The 27370-nt window shown below is 44.5% G+C and overlaps 1 protein-coding gene across 1 annotated transcript in view; it reads left to right on the top strand.

The window, feature by feature from the left end:
* Positions 1-27370, top strand: part of LOC126474510 (cholinesterase-like) — a 97870-nt gene that overhangs the window by 23058 nt on the left and 47442 nt on the right. The window contains exons 3-4 of the mRNA XM_050101981.1: positions 2765-3041; positions 7636-7821. Coding sequence (XP_049957938.1) covers positions 2765-3041; positions 7636-7821 — 463 coding nt within the window. The remainder of the gene's footprint in view (positions 1-2764; positions 3042-7635; positions 7822-27370) is intronic.

Consider the following 27370-nt stretch of genomic DNA (forward strand, 5'->3'; position numbering starts at 1 on the left):
GATCACTAAAATGCAGAAAATTTCAGAATGATACGTGAAATAGTTTCCACCGCATCCTGACTCTGATAATACATTGTTTTATGATGGACTGTGTTTCGTTTCTTCTGGTGGACTGCACCACGAAATCATATCTGAGGCGGTGTCCGCCCCTGCAAACTGCGTCGTATTTATAGTTTTGCCCCTTCTAGTATGCTTCCAGATATGCTTCCAGACTTCAAGACGCCGTAGTCTGAACTCCCGCCATGCTTCCTGCACTTCTTTTGTGCCTTTACACACTCATTCCAGATAATGACTTCTTACGGTCGCCGCCGCCTAATACGAATTCGGATTATCACCCCTAGTCAAAAGTAAAATATATCGTAATCCCAAGCTTAGATTATGAGGTGGTTTTCACGATCTCACTTTAATAAAAGTTCACATCCATCTATATTGGTGTCCACATGCTTCCTTCTCTTAATCATTATTTTGATTCGCCAACTTATTAACTCCAAATGAGATGACATACCATTGCCACATCTCACACAGTACTAGTAACTGAAACCTGCCTTGAGTCTGGTGACACATTTTTTTGTGGTAAGGTACTATGGGACCAAACTGTTGAGGTCATCGGTCTCTAGGCTTACACACTACTTTAATCTAACTTAAACTAGCTTACGCACACCCATGCCCGAGGTAGGACTCGAACCTCCGATGGGGGCAGCCACGCGAATCGTGACAAGGCGCCTCAGACCGCGTGGCTACCCGGCGCGGCGGTGAGAGATTTACCTTTACCTTAAAAGGAAAGGAAAATGCTCGAAATTCAATATTTTGTAGCGTAACCATCCCAAATTAGCAATTTCGATTAAGTTAATGCTCATGAAGCCACTCATTGAATATTAGCTCCAAAAGAGCTACGAAATGGCAGGGATGTCGACCGCTAATTTTCACCTGCTGTCCATAATAGACCAGACATTCGCTATGGGGTTAAGATCATGTGATATAATGGGTCAGTCAAAGAGTGATAGTGTCCCTGTGTTCATCACAGCAGGATTGTACACTTGTAATCCTGTGAACATGACTGTCATAATCTTGGTGAATGGGAGTGATTATAGAACAACTGCTCACAGCGAACTTTTAAATAACCATCCTGATTCATTTTCGTTGTAAATTTAAGGAATAGCTCAAGTCACTTCCTGAAAAATTCCGAAGTATTAGTGTAAGGTGTTTGGCTTGGCCTATGAGCTCACTTGAACACTTCCTTAGGCTGTCGGTGCGCTCTACGATTTCCAGTGTTAGAATCTAAATTGCGAAACGTCGGATCACAACGCATGTCTCCAATCGGCTGCCATCCAGTTTATGTGTTGTCTGACCTACTGAAGATACTCAGACTTATGTGACACTGTAATATCCTTTTGGCAGGTAACATAACTTCAAAAAATCCCTTTGATGCAATTGCTTTCGTAAAATTATCTTGGAAAAAGTTTGAAGTTGCTCTAAACTTAATGGGAGCAGCATTTCCTTGTTGTGTCTGAAGAGATTGTGATTGGCTAAGCGTAATAACAATCGCTGGTTACTGTTGGCTGAGGATTCTTACAAACACTGTTCTTATGCTGTATTACACAGTTGTGATTGACACATCGTTTCTTAAGGAAATGTTTGACAATCTGCGTTGATACACCAACGAATCAAGCACCTTCATTCATGTTGTGGTCGTGGTCATTCTGTCATGCCTCCATATCGAAAAATGTGATTACGATGAATCCACTCAGCCAAAAGGAACATACGTACCACTTGATTGCCATGACTTACATTACAGTTGAAGTGTGATATTGTATCCTGGGACAAGTTCTGCATGAACTACAGTGCACCAGAGCAAACAATGTACTGTTTTATGAGGGAGAGTTACATCTCGTCTGGTGAGATTATGTGGAAAACAAATGTTTATTGATGTTATTTGTGATTTCGATTGCACAGTAGTAATTTTTTTGATGTATTCAGAACTGTATGTCAAATGATCTGCATCGCAAAACAATATTTACTTCAGAATGTGGTAATTGCACCATTATACAAGCTACCCTCTTATCGCGTTGCTCGGTGAAGTACGCCTCTTGGCCATGTTGTTGTTGTGGTCTTCAGTCCTGAGACTGGTTTGATGCAGCTCTCCATGCTACTCTAGCCTGTGCAGGCTTCTTCATCTCCCAGTACCTACTGCAACCTACATCCTTCTGAATCTGCTTAGTGTATTCATCTCTTGGTCTCCTTCTACGATTTTTACCCTCCACGCTGCCCTCCAATACTAAACTGGTGATCCCTCGATGCCTCAGAACATGTCCTACCAACCGATCCCTTCTTATAGTCTAGTTGTGCCACAAACTTCTCTTCTCCCCAATCCTATGCAATACTTCCTCATTAGTTATGTGATCTACTCATCTAATTTTGGCCATAGGAGAGTAATATCATATGGGAAGGACATCGTACTTTGTACGAAATTCCTTCTTGAAAGTCCACCCACAAGGGGACGTTCTGCATTGTCTATCACTAAAACGTGATTTTTCGGTATGTTTTATCATCGTTAAACAAATGCATATCAGGAAGGTGAGTCATGGATTGAGCACTGACAGAATTTATGACTATTATAAAAGGGCGAATACCTTTGTTGAAAGGTATTCGAGCAAATTTAAAACCTCCACTGCTTATAAGGCAGCCACTTTCGGAACATGTTCATATGAGATAGGAAAATGTGTATGTACAAGTGAGACAGAAGCTGACAGTTAATTTCCGGCAGCCTCCGCAAGCTGCCAGCGGCTGGGAGGGCGTGCGCAACGCCACGCAGTACGGCAGCGACTGCGTGCAGGAGACGGGCGAGGGCTCGGAGGACTGCCTCTACCTGAACGTGTACGTGCCAGGAGCGCCGCAGGAGGGCGCCGGGCTGCCCGTGCTCTTCTACGTGCACGGCGGCGGCTTCGTCAGGGGCAGCGGCTCCGACCAGAAGTTTGGACCAGACTTCCTCGTCTCATATGGAGTTATACTGGTCACCATCAACTACCGCCTTGGGCCGCTAGGTACGTATTACACAACGTAAAATATTGTTACAGACAAGGTAAATTATCAGAACAGTAACTACTGGGTGAAGCAGTTAAGACAAGCCAGCCAAAATACAGCTGGCACGACTAAATACCTCGAGGGGCGGTATTGCCAAGTTAATGGATAACATGGGGATTGCTTTGAGATACTCAAGTAGTTATTAACATTTCTACTGAGTTACGACACAGATTTTGTTTCAGTGGAGCTGTATCCGTTTTCTGTGTCATTTGGAAGAGTGTTCGAAGGGAGCTTCAGATCTATGACATGTGCTTATCTTGGACGAAGTTTCAGGTAGCAAGGTAACACAGCTACAAATCACTGTCCTCGCATCAGAAGAGGTTACATGATCGCCTGCCTGACTGTAACAAATGTGAGCCAGCACGTCACTCAGGTGCATTTCATCTGTGTGTTATCATGAGGATCATACCTAAGACACAAATTGGTTACCCTGAACGGTGATAGATGCTATAAGGCGATTATGGATAGGCGATATAATACACTGGATTTCATCTCGACTTATCGCAGGGAAGGATATCTTCGTAAAAACGCCCGGGTTTCAGCATAGAGTTATTGTTTTAATTTTCCGCTGAAATAAAAATACAGATGTTTGGAGAGAGTACAGGCCATTGAGCGTTTCCCGAACCATCTAGCGACCTCCATATGATCTGTTAAGATGGTATGAGTGGACTGGTCGGTGCATCCATCATGTTCATACCAAACAGATAGCCGTTTGCAGAATGAATTCTCACTCTGTACGGTAGCGTTTGTTGACAGGAAGTCCCCTGGAAGATTAAAAGTGTTTGCTGGACCGGAAATCGAATCGAGGACCTTTCCCATTTGCTGGCAAGTGCTCTACCACATGAGCTACGGAAGCACGACTCACTACGCGTCCTCACAGCTTTACTACCATCAGTTCAACTTCTAACCTCCAAACTCCACAGAAGTTTTTCTGCGAAACTTGCAAGACTAGCACTCCTGAGAGAGAGAATGTTTTGATGAGCCAGCAAGTTTCATATTAGACACACTCTGTTGCGGAGTGAAAATTGATTCTGTAAACAAATCTCCAGGCTGTGGCTAACCATGTCTTCGCAATATCCTTTCTTCCAGGAGTACTAGCTCTGCAAGCTTCACCAGAGAATTTCTGTGATGTCTGCAAGGTAAATGATTAACTGATGGAAGTAAAGCTGTGGGGACGGGTCGTGAGTTGTGCTTGGATGCCTCAGTTGGCTGAGCACTTGCTCGTGAAAGGCAAAGATCACAGGTTCGAGTCTCAGTCCGACATACAGTTTTAATCTGTCAAGATATTTCGAGTAGCTGTATGTCCTATGGGATGTCTTCTAATCTGCGATAGCATATCTATAAGATGTTCCTGCTTAGACTCTTACCAATAAAATAGGGGCCAGTAGCGCATTTCTAGAGAAACAGTGAGCGAACAATCACAAGTTAACGACGTCGTTTGTCTAGTTCCCTCATTTAGCGCGAATTTTCAGTTGACGCAGAACCATTTTCCAGAGTCCGTTGATACCGTTTGAGGAACTGTAATCGATTCTGAAAGTCAGTGTATGAAGCTGTTGATGGCGCCAACGCGAGATATGTTGGAATATGGTATTGGTAGAATAACACTTTCACAGATCCCATTAGCTCACTCGAGTAGCCTCGTAATGATTTGAGAATTCTCTGCTGCCGAGATCAGGATATCTTTGAGATACAAGTGCACCACTACTCCAACAGTCTGGCAGCATTCGCCATAAAGCGATACTATATCCGCTTTATTTATCTATTTTTTTTATTTTTCACGTCTAGTTCCGTAGGACCAAACTGAGAAGCAAATCTCCGAGGTCATGCAATGTGTCAGTACATGAAATAACAACATAAAAGTAATAACAGATAAAATAAAATAGTTATGAACCCAAAAAAGGCAAGCCATAAATTTATGTATAAGCAATCAATAATATAACACAGAAATCAGCTTAATTTTTCAAGGAATTCCTCGACAGAATAGAAGGAGTAACCCATGAGGATTACTGCTAAGATTTTTTAGTTCTTGTGGTAGCTTACTGAAAATGGATGCAGCAGTATACTGCACGCTTTTCTGCACGGAAGTCAAGGAAATGCGATCCAATTGCAGACTGGATTTCTACCTAGTATTAACTGAGCGAAAGGTGCTGATTCTTGGGAATGAGCTGATACTGGCAACAAGAAACGACAGTAAAGGATATATGTATATTGAGAGGCCAATGTCAGAATACCTAGAGTAATGAACAGAGGTCGACAAGAGATTCGCGAACTCACATCACTTTTTGCCCGAACCACCCGTTTCTGAGAAAATATCTTTTGAGAATGGGAAGAGTTACCCAAAATATAATACCATACGTCATAAGTGAATGAAAATGAGCAAGTAGACTTATTTTACTGTCGAACTATCACTTACTTTCCACGACAATTTACTATCTATCCGAACACCTAGAAATTTGATCTGTTCCGTTTCACTAATCACATGACCATTCTGAGAAATTAAAACGTCGGGTTTTGTGGAATTGTGTTTTAGAAACTGTAAAAACTTGGTTATACTGTGATTTAGCATTAGTTTATTTTCTACAAACCATGAACTTATGTCTTCAGCTGCACTGTTTGAAACTGTGCCAGCCGTGCACACAACATCCTTTACTACCAAGATAGTGCCATCAGCTAGCAGAAGTATTTTAGAATCACCTGTAAAACTAGAGGGCATATCACTTATATGAATAAGGAACAGGAGTGGCCCCAGCCCTGATCCCTAGGGCATCCCCCCCCCCCCCCCCCGTCCCATTTAACTGTGCCCCACTCAGACCCCACATCATAGCCATTCTGAACACTGTGGAGAATGACCTTTTGCTGTCTGTTGTTAAAGTAAGATGTGAACCAGTTGTGAGCTACTACCCGTATTCCATAATCGTCCAACTTATGGAGCAATATTTTGTGATCAACACAATCAAGCGCCTTAGTTAAAACAAAAAAAATTGCCTAGCGTTCGAAACCTTCTGTTTAATCCACCCGTAACTCACAGAGGAAAGAGAATATAGCATTTTCAGTTGTTAAACCACTTCTAAAACAGAACTGCATAGTTGATAGCAAGTTATGTGAAATAAAATTATTACTTATCCTTACATACACAGCCTTTCCAATAACTTTAGCGAACAACGATGACGTAGACATAGGTCTAAAATTGTCTACATTATCCCTTTCTCTCTTTTTATGAAGCGGCTTTACTACTGAGTACTTTAATCGTTCAGGAAACTGACAAATCTTAAAATTACAAATATGGCTAAGTACGGGGCTAATATGTGCAGCACAGTCCTTTAATATTCTGCTAGGTACTCCTTCATATCCATGAGAGTCCTTGGTCTTCAGTGATTTAATTATTGACTCAATCTCCCTTTTGTCAGTATCACCGAGGAGTGCTTCAGACATCAGTCTCGGAAAGGCATTTTACAAGAGAGTTATATGATTCCCTGTACAAAATAGGTTCTTGTTTAATTCACCGGCAGTGTCCAAAAAGTGCATTTTCATTATACGCATTGTGAATAGCTGTAGAAAAAACTTGTCTGATAGCTAAACAGCATATAACAGACTGAAGAGCTTGAAGCGTACAGGTAGGTACACGGAATATACAGTTGTCTCCTGATGGTGGGTCAACGGTTTTCAGTACTGTTGTTGCCTTATTACGATCCAAATTCCATCCAAGTCATACCCTATAAATTCTATAGAAAAAAGCAACTATTTGCATTAAAATGCAAAGTTGGTATCATAATCAGGAAGCATTAAAAGTAGAAAAGTACTTGCGTACCGGTACGTCAGAATATTCGATATATTGTCCGATACAAAGTACCAAAAACTAAGCATCAGTATGCCGTATTTGCTTCTTGTAGAAATATTTCTGGTGGCATTTCGGCTGGTCTCTCTTAAGGTGCTCCACCAGTACTTATGATGTCAATGATCTCTGAGACGACAGAATGACCGGTGACAAAAATGAAATGTTGGTTAACCAAAGATACTACCACCGGTGATAATTTTCGCACCGTGAGTAGAATCGAAAAAGGTCTTGATACATTGATTGCTATTCTCCGTTACTGGGTATGAATGTACAAGCATTAAGTATAGTTATTGGGGACCCGTGTCGCAGAATTGTGTGAGAAGTATGTTATGACCGGCGTAAATGATGTACAAATGACATATCACTCGTTATCTGATGTGTCTGCATCTCAGTCATGAGGTTTAAGAATAACCAAATCTGAGGTGGCTGGTCGCCTTCCACGCTACAACAGTCGGCTCAAACGCTTTCTTTGAGAACGCTTTACGTACAGCATGTGAAAAAAAACTACCGTTGATGCATTCACGTTGGACGTTTAGCCGTATCAGGGACTTATTACAGGCCGTTCATAAATGATGGGCCACTTCAGTTACTTCAGTAACTCGGTGAATAATTTTGGAAAGGTGAGATTCACACTTTCAGTTGTTGTTTTATCATCTGTGGTGTATCAACGACTTGTGTCCCAGCTGCGATAGCTCGTTAAGATGTCAGTTGGATTGCAGGCTTCCTGAGCACTGGTGACGAGGTGGTCTCTGGCAACGCGGGACTCAAAGACCAGCTGCTGGGGCTCTCCTGGGTGCAGAGCAACATCGCGCGCTTCGGTGGTGATCCTCAGCGTGTGACGCTGGACGGACGCAGCGCAGGTGGCATGTCCGTCTCCTTACATCTCATCTCACCTCTGACTGCAGGTTTGTACAACATTTGTATCAGCTGGACACTAACCAGCTGTGGTGTTTGTCAAGTAAATCTGCTCTGATTTTCGGACGTCGCTTTCTCCTAGTGTAAAAGTACCACACCGGGTGGGAACCATGCAGTTTGGGAAACGGACTTCCCTGGACATTGTCGCCTCGATAATGCGGGTTTCTCTAGTTGAGCTTTGGGAAGTAGTGTAGTAGTTAGGCAGATGGTAAGACCTGAGGGTTGGGTAAGAACGCCTGACGCGACGAAACATAAAGAGAATCTTAAGTGAAACCAGCTGTTTTGATTAAAGTGATTATTAAAATGATATGAATGTAAACGTCGACGGAAGGTAAGAGGTGGGGAAGTAGTAAAGGGAAACGCATTAATTAAGTAATAGAGTGGTGACAAATATATTTAAAATCTATGAACCAAACACATCGGCATATTAGTGGTAAAATATTAAAGATTAACAACCATGCAAGCACAATTGGCGCTGCTACTTGCCCGAAACATTATTTGATTTAACATGCAGTAAATTTTATAGGAAATACTCCAGAGTGACGAAAGACGAGTAAAATTAGTTACCAAGACAAGCATGATTTTGAGTACGAACTGATTTTTAGATTAAACTTTTTGTCTGTTTAACACTGACAATAATAACAAGTACTTTTTCTTAAGAATTGCTATAGCCACAGATGTCATTTTCTCTACTAAATTTCAGTGTACAAATGCTGTCAGCCGTTTCCAAGATTAAAAAAGAAACTGGGTTTTGGTAATATTCACGCTGACTGTGCTGTAACTTACCCGCCTTCACCACTTCTTAACCCCAATGATATAGATTCCAGTAGTCTTGATTAAATCAGCGACCCTTAAATGAATGTTTTTTATAGACTGAAAGGCGGAGAAATGATAGACTAGGTGAGGTCACTCTGAGTCATATTTTTTCCAGTGGGTAGGTTCCAGCTTTTTAGTGCCGTTCTATAGGTCTGCTGCAGTCATAACATGTTTATAGAAATCGAGAAACTTTCCATCGACAATTTCCGTAATGTGTGTGATAGGAGTAAGTCTGAATTTGGATGTTCCAATATTCTGTGCTACAGATTCCTCAATTTGATATTGCAAAAGCACCTAGTACAGAGTGGCTGATTAACATCTTATTCGTTTCCTCTTACAATAAAGGTATTTCATTTTTTTCGTCTAGTTGGTTCAGAAGACTTGTTACTGTTCTCACGTTATTGTTTTACAATCTTGAAAGTAATCAATGAGGAAGGTAGCTTTCAAACTCTAGAAAAAGCTAATAGGTTACCTGTGGATGGAATCACCTTAGGCGATTTTATTACAGTACACAAGCTTCCACCTGAACATCATTTCGTTTATGAAGTCAATTGGCACACCCATACGACATTCAAAATGACAAGAGAGAGCGCAAAATCTGTTACACTCATTTCATGACTCCAAGCAATCGTTCAATTTCACATTTGCTTCCTGTAAACATTCAACTGAAGAGGTATCACCCTTGCACAAAGCTCTATTATAGTTACTTATTCGCATAAAATCTGTCCCATTCTTTCTTTTCGTATGTCTTAGGTAACCACACTTAGGTGTTTCATCATCTAGAGACGTAAGATCACATTTTCCGTCAACTTCCAGGTAATTAACTGTTGAAAACAAAATGATAGATTTGTTGTAGACTTTGTCTAAATTTGCATGAAATTTCGATCACTATGTTTTATAAGGAGTTTTCATTGCCGTTTGTATCGTATGGGGTTGTGTTGGAGATTTCTTATGAGTGTTATATCTACTGGGTTCGGATGTTATTGAAATGCTATTAATTAAAATTATTTCTTTCAGCTATGACTGCACAGTTGTAACTTACCTATAGAGATGTATGTACGGTATTCCTGCTTTAAAATGTGTACAGAGTTATAGATTTTAAAGTGTATTATTTGATCAGTAAAATAGATGAAGATGTACAGGGTGATTCAAAAGTGAAGTCCCATAGCACAAATAAGACGCAACAGAAAACCACCAACATAGTTTCAAAGATAGTAGTAGGGACCAAAACAAAGATAAAAGTCTAGTAAACATGGGATGTAAAATGCATATCTTACGAACTATGAGCTGCGGGGTGGTAGTGTGGAGAAAAACAAGGAAAACATGTCCATTAAGCAAGGGCTCTAAAGTGCATACCTCAAGAGCTATGATCACTTGTTCAGTAGTTGAGTTGCACAGGATTAAAGACGAACCAATACTTACAGCTCGTAAGATATGCATTTTAGAGTCCATGTTTACTGGACATTTATTTCTTGTTTAGTCCATATTACCACCTCTCAAAATATGGAAAGAGCTTGCAATAGAACTGACTTGTTTTTACAATATCTAAGATGAAGAAGTGCTCGTAGCTCTGAAGATGTGCATTTTAGAACCACTGTTTACTACATGTATTTATCTTGTTGCGGTCCGTACTACTACCTCTGAAAGTTTATCGGTGGAATCTTGATTCACCCTATTCGTCCTTTGGGACATCGCTTTTGAATCACCCTGTATGTGATCATATCTTGCGTAATGAACTAATGGCATGATACAAGCTATCGAGCGAAACCTATATGAACACATTTTGTACTGTCTGCTAACTTTCACAATACGAAGTTTTTCTGGTGGCAGGAACTATTCTCGTATTTTTGTCTTAGCTGTAATGGAAGTATGTGCTCTTACGTTGTTGGGCTCGAAATTTTCGTAGGCCTTTTCGTTTGTTGTTAGTGTTTTGCAAAAAGATTTCATAACGTTGTTCCATACATATCAAAAGTTGTGGTTTCTTGGAAAGAGATCCGTCCTTTAATTCGTGTTGTAGTAATCATACGCGGCACCTCCATGTTAACATCATACAAAGGCAAGTCGATGTATCCTGATAAATGCAGCCATTCTTCATCAGAATAGATGAGTCTTATTGCATCTTCTGTGTTTAATAGCAACTCGGACGCATTACAGTTAACAAGTGACAGGCGCCACATAGGCGCGAACGATTGGTCACAGGTGCCCGTCCGCTAGCAGCACAGGACTAGGCCAGCAACTGCGAGTTGGTCGTTAATAGTACATCGCATGGGGTCTTACAATTCTTGCCCCGCTGCTGTCTAGATGCTGACCTGACTCTGGAATTCTATTACCTGTTACTCTTCTTGGTATTCCTTCTGTGTTTATACCACCGTGAACTTGGTTTGTGGCCTTACCCTATCGTGTTTACGGTGACACATTCGCACGCAGTGCCACTGTTATTGATGGCTAGTTTTGCAACTCCGACAGCAACAGCTCCAACTACAGCGTCAAAAGTATGCGGCTCAAGAGCATCGACGCCATGAACAGCTGTCACTGCAACAGAAGCAGCACAAAGCACAGTATGTCGCCCTCCTGCAGTATCTGTCAGTGCCCAAGGCCAAGCTCCAACCACCAACCCCGTCTTCGATGAGTCTTCGGATGGATGAGAAGTAAACTTCCGTCCTGTTGGACTGTAATGTTTTGCCTGTAGCATTTTTGGTATGCAGTCCAGAAATTGCAGCCAAACACGCAGTCCTACTTATTTGTCTTTCACTGTAATCTGTGTTGTGTTAACTGGGTACTACTGTCAGCAGACTCACCTTGTTGCAGCTAGACTGCGGTTTATTCAGTGTCATAAACAACACGAGCAGTCTTGCGGAGCGTAGGCTACGTCCGTAATAATTGATCTGAGATGTGACTGTGTGCCCTGCCCCTGACAGGGATGTCACAGCTGAAGCTTTGGCTCAGTCTGGGCCTAGCGCTGGTGAAGTGCTTAAAACTGCTAAATCTTTTGAGATTGTTTTCGCAGCTCAGCATGCCTATACAAATGACAGTCAAAAGTCTCGTCGTCGCAGAGAGAGGTCACTCATTTGTTCATTTCATTCAGCAGATCACGTAATTCGTCTTCACTTTCACTCAGGATAGCAACGTCATCAGAGAATAGCATCAATGATATCCTTTCACCTTGAATTTTAATTCCACTCCTGAACCTTTCTTTTATTTCCACCATTGCTTCTTAGATGTACAGTTTGAAGAGTATGGGCGAAAGACTACATGCCAGTCTTACACCCTTTTTAATTCGAGCATTTCGTTCTTGTCGTCCATCCTTATTATTCCCTCTTTGCTTTTGTACGTGTTGTGTATTATCCCTCTCTCCCTGCAGCTTACTCCTATTTTTCTGAGAATTTCGAACATCTTGCATCATATTACATTGTCGAACGCTTTTTACAGATCGATAAATCCTTTGAACGTGTCTTGGTTCCATTATAACTGCAATGTCAGAATTACCTCACTGGTGCATTTACCTTTCCTAAAGCCAAACGGATCGTCATCTAACACATCATCAATTTTCTTTTCCATTCTTCTGTATATTATTCTTCTCAGCAACTTGGATGCGTGAGCTGTTAAGCTGATTGTGCGATAATTCTCGGGCTTGTCAGCTCTTGCAGTTCATGCAATTGTATGGATGATATTTTTCCAAAAGTCAGATGGTGTACGCCAGAACCATTTATTCTACGTATCAACGTAGTCGTTTTGTTCTCACTTCTCCCAAACATTTTAGAAATTCTGATGGAATGTTATCTAACCCTCGTGCCTTATTTTATCTTAAGTTTTTCAAAGCTTTTTTAAATTCTGATTCTAATACTGTATCCCATATTTCTTTTATATCGACGCATGTTTCTTCTTCCGCCATATCAGACAAATATTCCCTCTCCTAAAGGCCTTCAGTGTACTCTTTCCACCTATCCGCTCTCTTCACTGCATTTAACAGTGTAATTTTCATTGCACTCTCAATGTTACCACCCATGCTCGACATGTGTACCTGAACTATCTTTGTCGGTGTTGGTTTGGTGTCGATTCTGCTAAGAACAACGCTATCTATCACCGAACTCTTCACAGTAACACACTCTCTGCCCTACTTTCCTGTTCATAACGAATCCTATACCTGTTACACCATTTTTCTGCCCTGTTGATATTACCCTGCACTCATCTGACCAGATATCCCTGTCTTCTTTCCATTTCACTTCACTGAGCTCCACTATATCTAGACTGAGCCTTAGCATTTCCGTTTTCAGATTTTCTAGCTTCCCTACCACATCCTAATTTCTTACATTCCACGCCCCGATTCGAGGAGCGTTATTCTTTCGTTGGTTATTCAGTCTTTTTCTCATGGTCACCTCCGCCTTGGGATTCCCCTCCCAGATGTGCGAGTGGTGGACTATTCCGGAACTTTGCCCAATGGAGATCATCATGACACTTTTTTCAGATACCGGCCACGCGTCCAGTGGATAAACGCTATGTGCTGTTAATGCAGTGGTTTCCATTGCATTCTGCATTCACATGTCGTTGATCACGATGATTTTTTCGCCTTCTTTTCTTCTCGACACTTTTTTCAGATACCGGCTACGTGTCCAGTGGATAAACGCTATGTGCTGTTAATGCAGTGGTGACCATTGCTTTCTGCATCCACATGCCGTTGATCACGATGATTTTTTCGCCTTTAGGAGCAGTTTCCCATCCCAAGGGCAAGGGAGTGAACTGAACCTGTGTCTCATCCTCCTCCCCTTTCACAAGGCCGTTGGCAAAATGAAGGTGGCTTCTTACGCCGTAAGCCTTCGGCCAACAATGGTGGCGATATTTATTCAAAATTTAATTGGTGGTCGGCTTCGAACCCGGGACTGAGAACTCTTAGATTACTATCCAAAAACGCTACCACTATAATACTACTGGTGCTCTTGCAACCTCTAAACCATAGTGACTTACTTCACTAAATCGCAGAAACTTCAGCTTCGACCTGACTGCAGCAGAGGGAATTATAGAATCAGATGTCTACAGTGTACAACAGACTGTTCGTCCCGTGAAGAATGGGATCACTTCGTACTCATGAGTCAACAAACGACCAATAGGACGACACATAGATACTCACCATCACGGCTGTGGAGTAGCCGGCTCACCTACCATCGCGAGAGCTCACTTTGAACATGCTGCTGTTCGGCCAATCCGTGGAATTCCAGCTGAATAGCGGCGTTCGCCTGTGTTTATTCAATGAGGACTCGTGTTGCCGGCTCGACTCATCTCCACTGGAACAATCCCAGCGACGGATCATGTCTTACTTCCACAGAGTCATACTTCCACAGAGTCATTCCCCTCCCCGGAGAACTGTTGCTGGTGGCTAAGTAAAAAACCACTGAATGCATACTAAACTTCTTAGGTGTACGCTCCCCTACTGCTACTAACGCTTTTGACTAAGATGCCTCTACCAGTTTTGGGTCCAAACTACAGGAAACTTTTCTGGGTAAAATCAGGTACTGTACTAAGCTTATTCCCTTAGTGGGCATAATGGCTATTTACTGGTCATAATGTTCTGGATGATGAGTGGAGATCTACATCAGTACTCCGCAAGTCATCTGACGGTGTGTGGCGGTTGATACTTCTGATACCACTAACTCATACCTCCTTCCCTGTTCCATTCACGAATGGCCCGTGGAAGGAATTATTGTTGGCATACCTGTGTATTAGCTCCAATGTCTCAAATTTCCTCGTCGTGGTCACTTCGCCATGTGTGTGTGGGTGAGAGTAATTTGTTGTCCGACTGTTCCTGAAAAGTATTCTTTCCAAATTTCAATCACCTCTCGGTGATGCACAACATCTCCCTTGTAGCATCTGCCACTGGTGTTTGTTAGCTATCTCTGTTACGCTCTCGCGCCAACCGAATGGTCCCGTGAACAAACGCGCCGCTCGCTTCTTACAGTACCACGTGTCAAGGGTTGGAATATTTAACAACCGTTCTAACAAGCGCCTTGTTAGCCGCTTCTTTCAAGTATGAGTTACATTTTTTTAAGAATGTTCCTATGTGGCATCTGCTTTTTATACTATTTGTTTTGTGTAGTTATTCGACTTAAGGTCGCTCTGGATAGTTACTTCTAGGTATTTTACTGTTGTGGCACAACAAGCCTGCTACGCCACACTGGGAAAGGAGCCAAAAGAAAGGCACGCGTACACACACGCCGACTGGCGTCAAGTCTGGAACAGGATAACTATTGAATGGTAGCAAGAAAAGTACGTAGCTGCTTTATACTTAACTTTATTCTTTGATGAATACAGCGTTCTTCTTGAGACATTTATACGATAACTCTCAAACTAGGTAAGGCTAATGGCGCCTTGCTAGGTCGTAGCCATGGACTTAGCAGAAGGCTAATCTAACTGTCTCTCGGCAAATGAGAGGAAGGCTTCGTCCGTATTGTCGCTAGCAATGTCGTCGTACAACTGGGCCGAGTGCTCGTCCGTATCTCGAGACCTGCCTTGTGGTGGCGCTCGGTCTGCGATCACACAGTGGCGACAAGCGGGTCTGACATGTACTAAATGGACCGCGGCCGATTTAAGCTACCACCTAGCATGTGTGGTGTCTGGCGGTGACACCCATTCCTCCCCCGCAAATCGGCGAACGGTCGGGTGATAAGGCTTCCGCCCGCCGTGGGGAGGACCCCATGTTGACGTATGCGATGAGGTGGGGAGCCTAACAACAGGCGAGGCTGTGGCACCCGCACCTGGCCATTCGGTCCGAGGGGATCTAGGAAACGCCTGAAAACCTAGTCCAGGGTGCACGTCAACATGCGGTGTATGCGCCCGTAATGAGACAGGAGGGGCCGAAGGGTCGACCTCCATTGCGTCGGGGTACCCGACGCGCGATGACGTCATGTGGTCCGGAGCGGGCAAGAGGTCCGTGGCGGAGGACGGCTGGTCATGGGAAGCGATCGGCGGCGCGTGACCCAGGGAGGCGCTTGGCGGCTGCAGCGAAGCGTCGAATGCGTGCGGCGCCGGCGGGAGAACAGGCGGCGGCGGCGGCGGCGGCGGCGGCTGCTGCGGCGGCGCGTCGTCATGGGGCAAAATGGAAGGTATCGTCGGTAACACATGGGGATGAGGCGAGCCAGTAGATGGGTCCCCAGGGCGCTGACCGGACGGCACCGTCGCTGAAAGCAGACGGGGAGCGGCAGAACCTGTGCGACGACAGAGGCGCAGCTGATTGAGATGCCGACGCACCTCACCAGAGGCTCCCAAAACCAAATACATCGCGCGGCCGAGGCAGCGAAGAATGCGCCCTGCGAGCCAACGCCGTGAACCTCGATAGTTGCGATAAAATACAATGTCGCCTGGAGCAAAAGCAGGAGTCTGCCGCTGCACAGGAACCTGATGCGGCGGATGCAGCAAGGACATCAAGGTTCGATGAGGACGACCGTGGAGCAACTCAGCCGGCGAGCGACCATCTCGGGGCTGAGAGCGATACGAAGACAAAAAGAGCAATAATGCGTCCTCCCGAGAATGCGACTCATTCAACTTCAACATCTGCGACTTGAAAGTCTGGACCAATCGTTCAGCGGCACCGTTTGACTGAGGCGAAAACGGCGCGGATGTCATATGTTGAATACCATTGGCCTGGCAGAATGACTGAAATTCTGCGGACATGAATTGTGGGCCATTGTCGGAAACAATAGTCTGCGGAAGACCTTCAATGCAAAAGATAGCAGACAACGCTTGGATGGTGGCGGAGGACGTCGTGGAAGACATCCGGACAACAAAAGGAAAATTACTGAAGGCATCGACCAGAACCAACCATCGAGCATTCCAGAATGGACCAGCAAAATCAATGTGCAAGCGTTGCCAAGGGGAAGTGGCTTTTGGCCATGCAAAGACTTTCCGCGGCGGTGCGGATTGTTGTTCGACACACGCCATGCAAGAAGAACACATATTCGTAATCGCAGCATCGATTCCGAACCAAGTACAGTGCTGACGAGCAAGTTGTTTTGTTCGCACTATACCCCAATGTCCTTGGTGAAGAAGCCGTAAAACAGAGGACTGTAACGAACGTGGGACCACTACTCTGGACTGATCATTATCAGAACGCAACAACAAAACACCACGTCGAACAAAAAGTCTCTCCTTGTGAGCAAAAAATCGGCGAACCAACGGATCCTCGATCCGAGACTTCGACAAAGGCCATTGCGTAGCAACAAAACGTAAAACGGTAGCAAGGACAGGGTCAGCAGCTGTGGCTGTAGCTACACAACGAAAATCAATCGGAAACGATTCGACCACTTCATCGGTTTCCGAATCAATGAACATGCAAGCAAGTTCGGAAGAATCGAATGCTTTATCCTCAGCAACAGGCAAACGGGACAACGCATCGGCGTTTCCGTGCTTAGCAGTGGACCGATACAAGATATCGTAGCGGTACTGCGAGAGGAAAATAGACCAGCGAATGAATTTCTGCGCTGTACGTGGAGGTACAGGCTTGTTCGGATGAAAAAGCGATGTCAAAGGTTTGTGGTCTGTGATGATGGTAAAGTGACGACCATACAAGAAATCATGGAACTTAGTAACACCAAACACGAGAGCCAAAGCTTCTTTCTCTATCTGGGAATAATTTCTTTGCGCAGAGGAGAGCAATTTGGATGCAAAGGCAATAGGGCGATCATGCGATCCAACTTTGTGCGCAAGCACAGCACCGTTCCCGAAATCCGATGCATCTACCATCAACAAAAGGGGGTTTCCAGGGATCGAAAGGCGTGAGGCAAGTATTAGAAAGCAACGCCGATTTCAACTGGCGAAAGGCGCGTTCGCATTCCGTCGTCCAGACGAACGGAACACCCTTACGGCGTAAGCGATGAAGCGGAGCTGAAATGGAAGAGGCATTGCGCAGAAAGCGATGATAGTAGGTAATTTTACCCAACACACTCTGCAGCTGCTTCACATTTTGAGGGGAAGGCAAATCTTGTATGGCACGGAGGTGCTCTGGACTCGGATGTATGCCTTGGGCATTGATGACATGGCCCAGGTATGGTAAGTCACGAGCAAAAAACACACATTTGTCCTTCCTCAAGTGAAGACCATTTTGTCGCAAGACCTGAAATAACGTTCGTAGGGTCGCAAGATGATCTTCTTCTGTCTGTCCGGAGATCACTATATCGTCCAGATAGTTTGCTGCAATAGGGACCGACGCACAAATAGTTTGTAAATATTGCTGAAACAATGCAGGGGTGGATGCACACCCGAACGGCAGTCTTTTGAACCTGTACAATCCAAGATGCGTGTTAACCACCAATACGCGCTGGGATTCGTCGTCCACCGGTATTTGCAAGTACGCATCGGCTAGGTCCAACTTTGAAAAATATTTTCCCGGGCACAGTTTAGCAAAAAGATCTTCCGGGCGGGGCAAAGGAAAAGTAGCAGTCACTAGTTGTGGATTCACTGTGGCCTTGAAGTCCACGCAAAGTCTCAATTTTCCGGAAGGTTTTGGCAAAATTACTAAGGGTGAGGCCCAGAGAGAAGCTTGCACACGTTCAATTACACCCTGTGATTCTAAATCGTTTAGTGTTCTGGCGACCTCATCACGCAATGCGTGGGGAACATTGCGCGCTCTGAAAAATTTCGGTTGCGCATTGACTTTCAGTTCCAAATGTGCTGCATAGTTTTTAGCGCAACCTAAGCCCGGTGCAAAAATGTCTGCAAATTCTTCACACAGACGAGAAACACTGTCTGAAGGCACAGTTTGATTCACTGATAGAACATGATTTACTGTAGACATGTTAAACAACTGAAATAAATCTAAACCAAACAAGTTCACTGCAGTAGAAGAACGAAGAACGTAAAATGACACAAGTTTTGTTTGTCCCTTGTATGTTGCAAGAAGGCTGCACTGTCCTAACACAGGGATGAACTGTTCTGAATAACTTTTTAGCGTAACATTTGCGCCACGCAACGGAGGTGCGCCCAGTTGTTTGTACGTGTCGTGATTGAGCAATGAAACTGCAGCTCCGGTATCGAGCTGGAACGGTATGACCTTACCATTAAAGTCCAAATCTACAAAAAGTTTATTGTCCTGCTGACGACAAGAGCGACTGTTTTGTGCAATTTGAACAGACACTTGTACAGAATCACTTGCTAATTGACGTGATTTCCGGCGACGTCGACGCACACTGTTTGTGGGACGAACACAGTCACTGTTAGAGAAAGTGTCACTGGACGAAGTGGAATTAACTACATGAATGTCCATGGGCGAAGGTCCACAAGCCGGAGTGTCCTCGGTTCGATTCCGGCGCGAAGCAAAGGGCCTGGAATGATTAAGAGTGTCTGATCGGAGCTTTTTCTGGCAAACACTTTGAACATGTCCTTTCCTATTGCAGAAAAAGCAAATAGCTTGGCGTGACGGGCAATGTTCACGCGAATGTCGAGTAGTACACCGCGGGCATGATTTCACTGCATTTGTGTGCTGGCGCGGCACACCTGGCTTAGAGCGAGGTGGCAGCTGCTTCGACGTGCGCGAGGGCAATTTACCGGGCCACGCAGCTCGCCCGGCGGGCCGGTTAATGTTACAAATGGCTGGCGAAGTTCCAAAAGATTCCTGAGCACAGTCAAGTGTGTCTTGTCTATCCAATATGTCTATCACTTGTTGAAGGGAGGGATTAACTAGTTTCAAAATTTGCTCCCGTATGCGAACATCAGAAACGTTCTGTGCAATTGCATCACGTACCATTGTATCTGAATAAGAAAGGCCACAGTCACATTCAAAGGCACAGTCCCTAGTAAGTCCTTGCAATGTTGCTACCCACTCCCTATTAGTTTGACCGGCCGTACGTTTTGTACGAAAAAACGTATACCGTTTTGCAACCACATTAACTGTTTCTTTGAAATAGGCATCTAAAGCAGACAAAATTTCTTCGTAGGACAGAGTTGCTACGTCGCGTCGGGGAAACAATTTCACTATCACATGGTAGGTGGACACACCGACACAAGAAAGCAAAAACGGCTGCCGCTCATTACCTTGAATTCCGTAGGCGGCTAGATGAAAGCCGAACTGTCGTGACCATTCTGGCCACGATTCGTGCGCCGCATTAAAACTGCGAAACGGCGGTGCAACTGCATGTTGTGGCTGCGGTAGCGGTGAAGCGGCGGCTGCTGCATCGTGTTGCAGTGCACGTTGACCCTGGACGAGCTGTCCAAGGGCATCCAATAACGCCTGCGTCTGCTGATTCTGCAAGCGATAAAATTCGGACAGTACATCTGGCGAAGCCATGACACAAGTAAATTTTAGCAATCAGAAAGAACACTTTTCCTTCGTCGCCAATCTGTTGTGGCGCAACAAGCCTGCTACGCCACACTGGGAAAGGAGCCGAAAGAAAGGCACGCGTACACACACGCCGACTGGCGTCAGGTCTGGAACAGGATAACTATTGAATGGTAGCAAGAAAAGTACGTAGCTGCTTTATACTTAACTTTATTCTTTGATGAATACAGCGTTCTTCTTGAGACATTTATACGATAACTCTCAAACTAGGTAAGGCTAATGGCGCCTTGCTAGGTCGTAGCCATGGACTTAGCAGAAGGCTAATCTAACTGTCTCTCGGCAAATGAGAGGAAGGCTTCGTCCGTATTGTCGCTAGCAATGTCGTCGTACAACTGGGCCGAGTGCTCGTCCGTATCTCGAGACCTGCCTTGTGGTGGCGCTCGGTCTGCGATCACACAGTGGCGACACGCGGGTCCGACATGTACTAAATGGACCGCGGCCGATTTAAGCTACCACCTAGCAAGTGTGGTGTCTGGCGGTGACACCACATTTACGACGTATACTGTTTCCAGCAATTTGTCACCAATAGTGTTGTTGTACAGTAGTGAGCTCCATTTTCTATGTATCCATAATATGTTAGATTCATTTACGTTCAGTCAGCAGCCAGAATCTGCATCATTCACCAATCCTCTGTAAGTCTTCCTATCTTTGCTACGTACATCCTTATAGACAATAGATCTCTTTGTGAGTGAACATTCTTAACAGTTTAGCTATCTGTAATAGCACAAGTATTGTGATAACAAATAAAGTAAGAAATTATAATTTAACTACGGGGTCTCCTTGTAACACTAACATGGTGAACATTCTTAACATTTTGAACACCATGGCTTTATACTGATGGAATCCTAATTACACATATCTGCCACCAGCCATTTAAGTGAGTGCACTGTACAATGATACATCCTCTGCGTACCTCCGAGAGTGTGTGTAATACGATCCGAAAGCAGATATAGCAGTTTTATAATGGATTTTGTCCATCTGTATTAGGACAGAAATCCTTACTCTCACCCCTTTACAGAAACTGCTGATTTGTTTTGCTTGTTAACCAACGGAAAAAATAACCACACAAAGAAGAAGTTGTTCAAAATAAACAAAAGTTGGTAGGCGTATTTATACATCTGAAATATGATGTCCAGTCGTATTTCGCGCCAGTCGCATAAGAGTGGCGCTAGTAACGCCACGATGGCGATGAAAGTCAGGTTTACTTTAAATACAATGTGTAACGGTCATGTGCGTTTCTTAACTTTGATATTGGACGTGATGAGTTGCTGTTAGTCGTGAATGCCCTTAAGGTGACGAAGACTGCAATATAAACATCATGGTGAGTTTGAATAAGGTCGTGTAGTGGGGCTACGAGAAACTAGATGTTCCTTCTGCGATATTGCAGAAAGAAATGTCAGAAATGCAGCTACTGTAAATTATTGCTGGCAGCGGTGGTCGCGGGAGTATACGGTCGCAAGAAGGCCGTGCTCCGGACGGTCACGTGGCGCAACGAAGAGGGAAGATCGTCGTGTTGGGGATACGGCACTGGCGCACCGTACAGCATCTGCAGCAGCGGGTTGAGCAGCAGTTGGCACCACAGTGACACAGCGAACTGTTACATTACATCTACATCTACAGCCATACTCCGCAAGCCACCTGACGGTGTGTGGCGGAGGGTACCTTGAGTACCTCTATCGGTTCTCCCTTCTATTCCAGTCTCGTATTGTTCGTGGAAAGAAGGATTGTCGGTATGCCTCTGTGTGGGCTCTAATCTCTCTGATTTTATCCTCTGAAACGTCCCCTTTGAACAATTTATACAGGACTGTGCTTAAACTGACACAGAATATTTTGTTAGCGCAACGCAATCTGACTTTCAAAATTCCCTACCAAAGAATGGCCCTGACTAACATTAAACTATACCCTTCACAAATCACTTACCTCACAAAAATCTTCGCTGCTCAAGCTACTGCAATACAGCGAGCGCCACTACTGCCAGCTAAATAAAAGATTCAAACTACTGAAGGCACTAACTACTGATAGGGATAGTTAGCAAATGAAAGATATTAATAGAGAACAAACAATGTATTTACCTTGATATCATCATGTACAAATATAGCAGTTCATGACAAATTACAAATCTCCGCCATCTCTCTCCCCACATCCACCACTGCTGGCGGCTCACCTCCAACTGCGCAACGCTACGTGCTGTTCACAGCCAGCTGCCTAACACTACAATGGCGAGTATTACAACAATGCAAAGCAGCCACAGACTGCACACAGCACAGCCAGTGATTTTCATACAGAGGTGGCGTTACCAATAAAAAACCTAAACAGCCTACTTACATAGAGAAAACATAAACAGCCTACTTACACCTCATGGTCTCTTCGCGAGATATACGTAGGAGGGAGCAATATACTGCTTGACTCCTCGGTGAAGGTATGTTCTCGAAACTTCAACAAAAGCCCGTACCGAGCTACTGAGCGTCTCTCCTGCAGAGTCTTCCACTAGAATTTTTCTATCATCTCCGTAACGCTTTTGCGATTACTAAATGATCCTGTAACGAAGCGCGCTGCTCTCCGTTGGATCTTCTCTATCTCTTCTATCAACTCTATCTGGTACGGATCCCACACTGCTGAGCAGTATTCAAGCAGTGGGCGAACAAGCGTACTATAACCTACTTCCTTTTTTTCGGATTGCATTTCCTTAGGATTCTTCCAATGAATATCAGTCTGGCATCTGCTTTACCGACGATCAACTTTATATGATCATTCCATTTTAAATCACTGTTAATGCGTACTCCCAGATAATTTATGAAATTAACTGCTTCCAATTGCTGACCTGCTATATTGTAGCTAAATGATAATGGATCTTTCTTTCTATGTATTCGCAGCACATTACACATGTCTACATTGAGATTCAATTGCCATTCCCTGCACCATGCGTCAATTCGCTGCAGATCCTTCTGCATTTCAGTACAATTTTCCATTGTTACAACCTCTCGATGTACCACAGAATCATCCGCAAAAAGCCTCAGTGAATTCCCGATGTCATCCACAAGGTCATTTATGTATATTGTTAATAGCAACGGTCCTTCGACACTCCCCTGCGGCACACCTGAAATCACTCTTACTTCGGAAGACTTCTCTACATTGAGAATGACATGCTGCGTTCTGTTATCTAGGAACTCTTCAATCCAATCACACAATTGGTCTGATAGTCCACATGCTCTTACTTTGTTCATTAAACGACTGTGGGGAACTGCATCAAACGCCTTGCGGAAGTTAAGAAACACGGCGTCTAACTGGGAACCCGTGTCTATGACCCTCTGAGTCTCGTGGATGAATAGCGCGAGCTGGGTTTCACACGACCGTCTTTTTCGAAACCCATGCTTATTCCTACAGAGTAGATTTCTAGTCTCCAGAAAAGTCATTATACTCGAACACAATACGTGTTCCAAAATTCTACAACTGATCGACGTTAGGGATATAGCTCTATAGTTCTGCACATCTGTTCGACGTCCCTTCTTGAAAACGGGGATGACCTGTGCCCTTTTCCAATCCTTTGGAATGCTACGCTCTTGTAGTGACCTACGGTACACCGCTGCAAGAAGGGGGGGGGAGTGGGCAAGTTCCTTCGCGTACTCTGTTTAAAATCGAACTGGTATCCCATCAGGTCCAGCGGCCTTTCCTCTTTTGATTAATTGTTTTCATTAATTGTTTCTGTATCCCTCTGTCGTCTATTTCGATGTATACCATTTTGTCATCTGTGGGACAATCTAGAGAAGGAACTACAGTGCAATCTTCCTCTGTGAAACAGCTTTGGAAAAAGACATTTAGTATTTCGGCATTTAGTCTATCATCCTCTGTTTCAGTACCATTTTGGTCACAGACTGTCTGGACATTTTGTTTTCATCCGCCTACCGCTTTGACATAAGACCAAAATTTCTTAGGATTTTCTGCCAAGTCAGTATATAGAACATTACTTTCGAATTCATTGAACGCCTCTCGCATAGTCCTCCTCACAATACATTTCGCTTCACGCAATTTTTGTTTGTCTGCAAGGCTTTGGGTATTTTTATGTTTGCTGTGAAGTTCCCTTTGCTTCCGCAGCAGTTTTCTAACTCGGTTGTTGTACGACGGTGGCTCTTTTCCATCTGTTACGATCTTGCTTGGCACATACTGATCTAACGCATATTGTACGAAGGTTTTGAACTTTGTCCACTGATTCTCAACACTATCTGTACTAGAAACTAAACTTTTGTGTTGAGCCGTCAGATACTCTGAAATCTGCTTTTTGTCACTTTTGCTAAAGAGAAAAATCTTCCTACCTTTTTTAACATTTCTATTTACGGCTGAAATCATCGATGCAGTAACCGCTTTATGATCGCTGATTCCCTGTTCTGCGTTAACTGTTTCAAATAGTTCGGGTCCGTTTGTCAGCAGAAGGTCTAATATGTTATCGCCACGAGTTAGTTCACTGTTTAACTGCTCAAGGTAGTTTTCAGATAAAGGATTAAAAAAATTGTCACTGAATTCTTTGTCCCTGCCACCCGTGATGAACGTTTGAGTCTCCCAGTCTATATCCGGCAAATTAAAATCTCCACCCAGAACTATAACATGGTGCGGAAATCTACTCGAAATATCTTCCAAATTATCCTTCAGGTGATCATCCACAACAGCTGCTGAGCCAGGGGGCCTATAGAGACATCCAATTACCATGTCTGAGCCTGTTTTAACCGTGACCTTCACCCAAATTATTTCACATTTCGGATCTCCGTCTATTTCCTTCGATACTATTGCACTTCTTATCGCTATAAACACGCCTCCTCCTTCACTGTGCAGCCTGTCTCTGCGGTATACATTCCAATCTGAGTTTAGGATTTCATTACTGTTTACATCTGGTTTCAGCCAACTTTCTGTCCCTAGTACTATGTGGGCATTGTGACCGTTTATTAATGAGAGCAGTTCTGGGACCTTTCTATAGACGCTCCTGCAGTTTACTATTAGGACATTAATATTGTTATTCCCTGTTGCATTTTGCCTACCTTGCCGCGTCTCAGGAGGCGTCTTGTCGGGCCTAGGGAGGGAATTCTCTAAAAAACCCACATGTGCACTCCACACGTAGTCCACTACGCTTGTAGCCGCTTCCTGTGTGTAGTGCACACCTGACCTATTCAGGGGGACCCTACATTTCTCCACCCGATAGCGGAGGTCGAGAAATTTGCACCGAAGATCTCCGCAGAAACGTCTGAGCCTCTGGTTTAAGCCTTCCACTCGTCTCCAAACCAGAGGACCGCGATCGGTTCTGGGAACGATACTACAAATAGTTAGCTCAGATTCCACCCCGCGAACGAGGCTTTCCGCTTTCACCAACTCCGCCAACCGCCTGTATGAACTGAGGATGACCTCTGACCCAGAGGGCAGGAGTTATTGGTGCCGAAATGAGCAACAATTTGCAGTCGGGTGCACCCAGTGCTCTCTATCGCCGCCGGCAAGGCCTCCTTCACATCTCAGATGAGACCCCCCGGCAAGCAGACAGAGTGAACACAGGTCATCTTCCCCGACCTTTCCGCTAATTACCTAAGGGGCTCCATCAACCGGCTAACGTTGGAGCTCCCAATCACTCATATACCCCTCCCCCCGTGTGCCTGCTCGAACCGTGCTGAAGGAGCGGCCACATGTCCACTCAAAGGCAGAGCGGGCGATGCCACACGGCCAACCTCCACATTGACACTCCGCCTCGTGCGCCGCGAACGCCGCTGAACGCGCCACTCCCCTTGGGGAGAGGGTGGCCCAACGGCGCCCGGTACCCGCGAAGATGTCTCGACAGCAGGGACAGTGGGTGAAGCATGTAACACCTGGGGTGTACCATGCAACGCACCCGACTCCCCACTGCCGCTACACTCCGAGGCAGCAGCCTGACCGCGGCCATCAACACGTTCAGCTGTTCGCGAACAGTGGCCAGCTCCTCCTGCCTCCGTACACAGCAATCACATATCCTATCCATCCTAAGAAATCAATTTACTGTAGAGAGTTAATCAACTTTTAACTAGACTGCTAATTCACTGAAGGCGGCTCATAGTTGACTAAACTGCGGTTACTAGACACTTCTTCTAGAAAACAATGAAAATAGCACTACATGTCTATGGACTGTATTCAAAACAAACACTAGCACTACTGGCACTACGGTTACGGTTACTTCAAGGAGAGCTCCGAGCCAGACGCCCTGTAGCGTGCATTCCACTGACGCTAAGCCATCGCCATTTGCGGTTCGGTGGTGTCAGCCTAAAGCTCATTGAAGAGCGGTATGGTCTGTTGTGTTTTCTGATGAAAGCTGGTTCTGCCTCGGTGCCCGTGATGGTCGTGTGTTGCTTAGAAAGAGGCCGGTTGTGGGCCTGCAACCAACCTGTCGGCTTGATAGGCGTTCTGGACCTACACCTGGAGCTACGGTCTGGGGTGCGGTTTCCTATGATGGCAGGAGCTATCTTGCGGTTATTCCAGGCACCCGAATTCCAAAGTTGTAAGTTAGTATGGTGATTCGACTTGTTGTGCTACCATTTATGAACTGAATTCCAGGAGGCATTTTCAACAGTATAACGCTCGTCCACGTACCGCTATTGTAACCCAAGATGGAGTGTCGACATATTGCCTTGGTCTGTTCGATCACCAGATCTGTCTACAATCGGGCACATGTGGGACATCATAGGATGACAACTCCAGCGTCATCTACAACCAGCATTAACAGTTCCACTATAGACCAACCAAGTGGAACATACATGAAACTCCATACCACAAACTGACCTCCGTAACCTGTACAACGCGGTACATGATCATTGCAAGCTTGATTCAACGGCGGTTACACCGGTTATTAATGTACCAGCATTTCACATTTGCAACGGCTTGTCTCGTGCTTTCATTAACTTGTGATCTTGCCAATGTTAATCATTTAAATATGTTACCTAAACAAACGTATTCCCAAAATTTCGCTTTTCTTGATTAATTTTTTTATCTGTTTGGATGTTGTGATTTTTTTTCCGTCATTGTATTTTTGGATTCTTGCAGCTATACTTACGACGTTCCTCGCTGTGTGTGGTATTCCTCCTCCTATTGTCGACATGAAATCAATTACTGTTCCATAATTACGTGACAGTGTAGGTTCTCACATAAGAACTGGAACTTGTACGATCACAAACGTTATTTTGTCAGTTCGTTTATCATGCAGAGTCCCATAAATACTCACGATAAAGTCCAGTAGTCTGTACATCAGGCGACATCGGTAAGATGAGCCTGTTCCCGACGTAGATGTGCAGCTTCATTCTGCAACACAAGGGTCATCTCTCACTCAAACAGTAGTCAACTCATATGTCGGTATGCGACAACAACTATCTTCTAGGAGTAAACCCTTCCGTGGCTCATAGGGA

Source organism: Schistocerca serialis, chromosome 4 (genome assembly GCF_023864345.2).
Source record: "Schistocerca serialis cubense isolate TAMUIC-IGC-003099 chromosome 4, iqSchSeri2.2, whole genome shotgun sequence".
Taxonomy (NCBI): Eukaryota; Metazoa; Arthropoda; class Insecta; order Orthoptera; family Acrididae; genus Schistocerca; species Schistocerca serialis.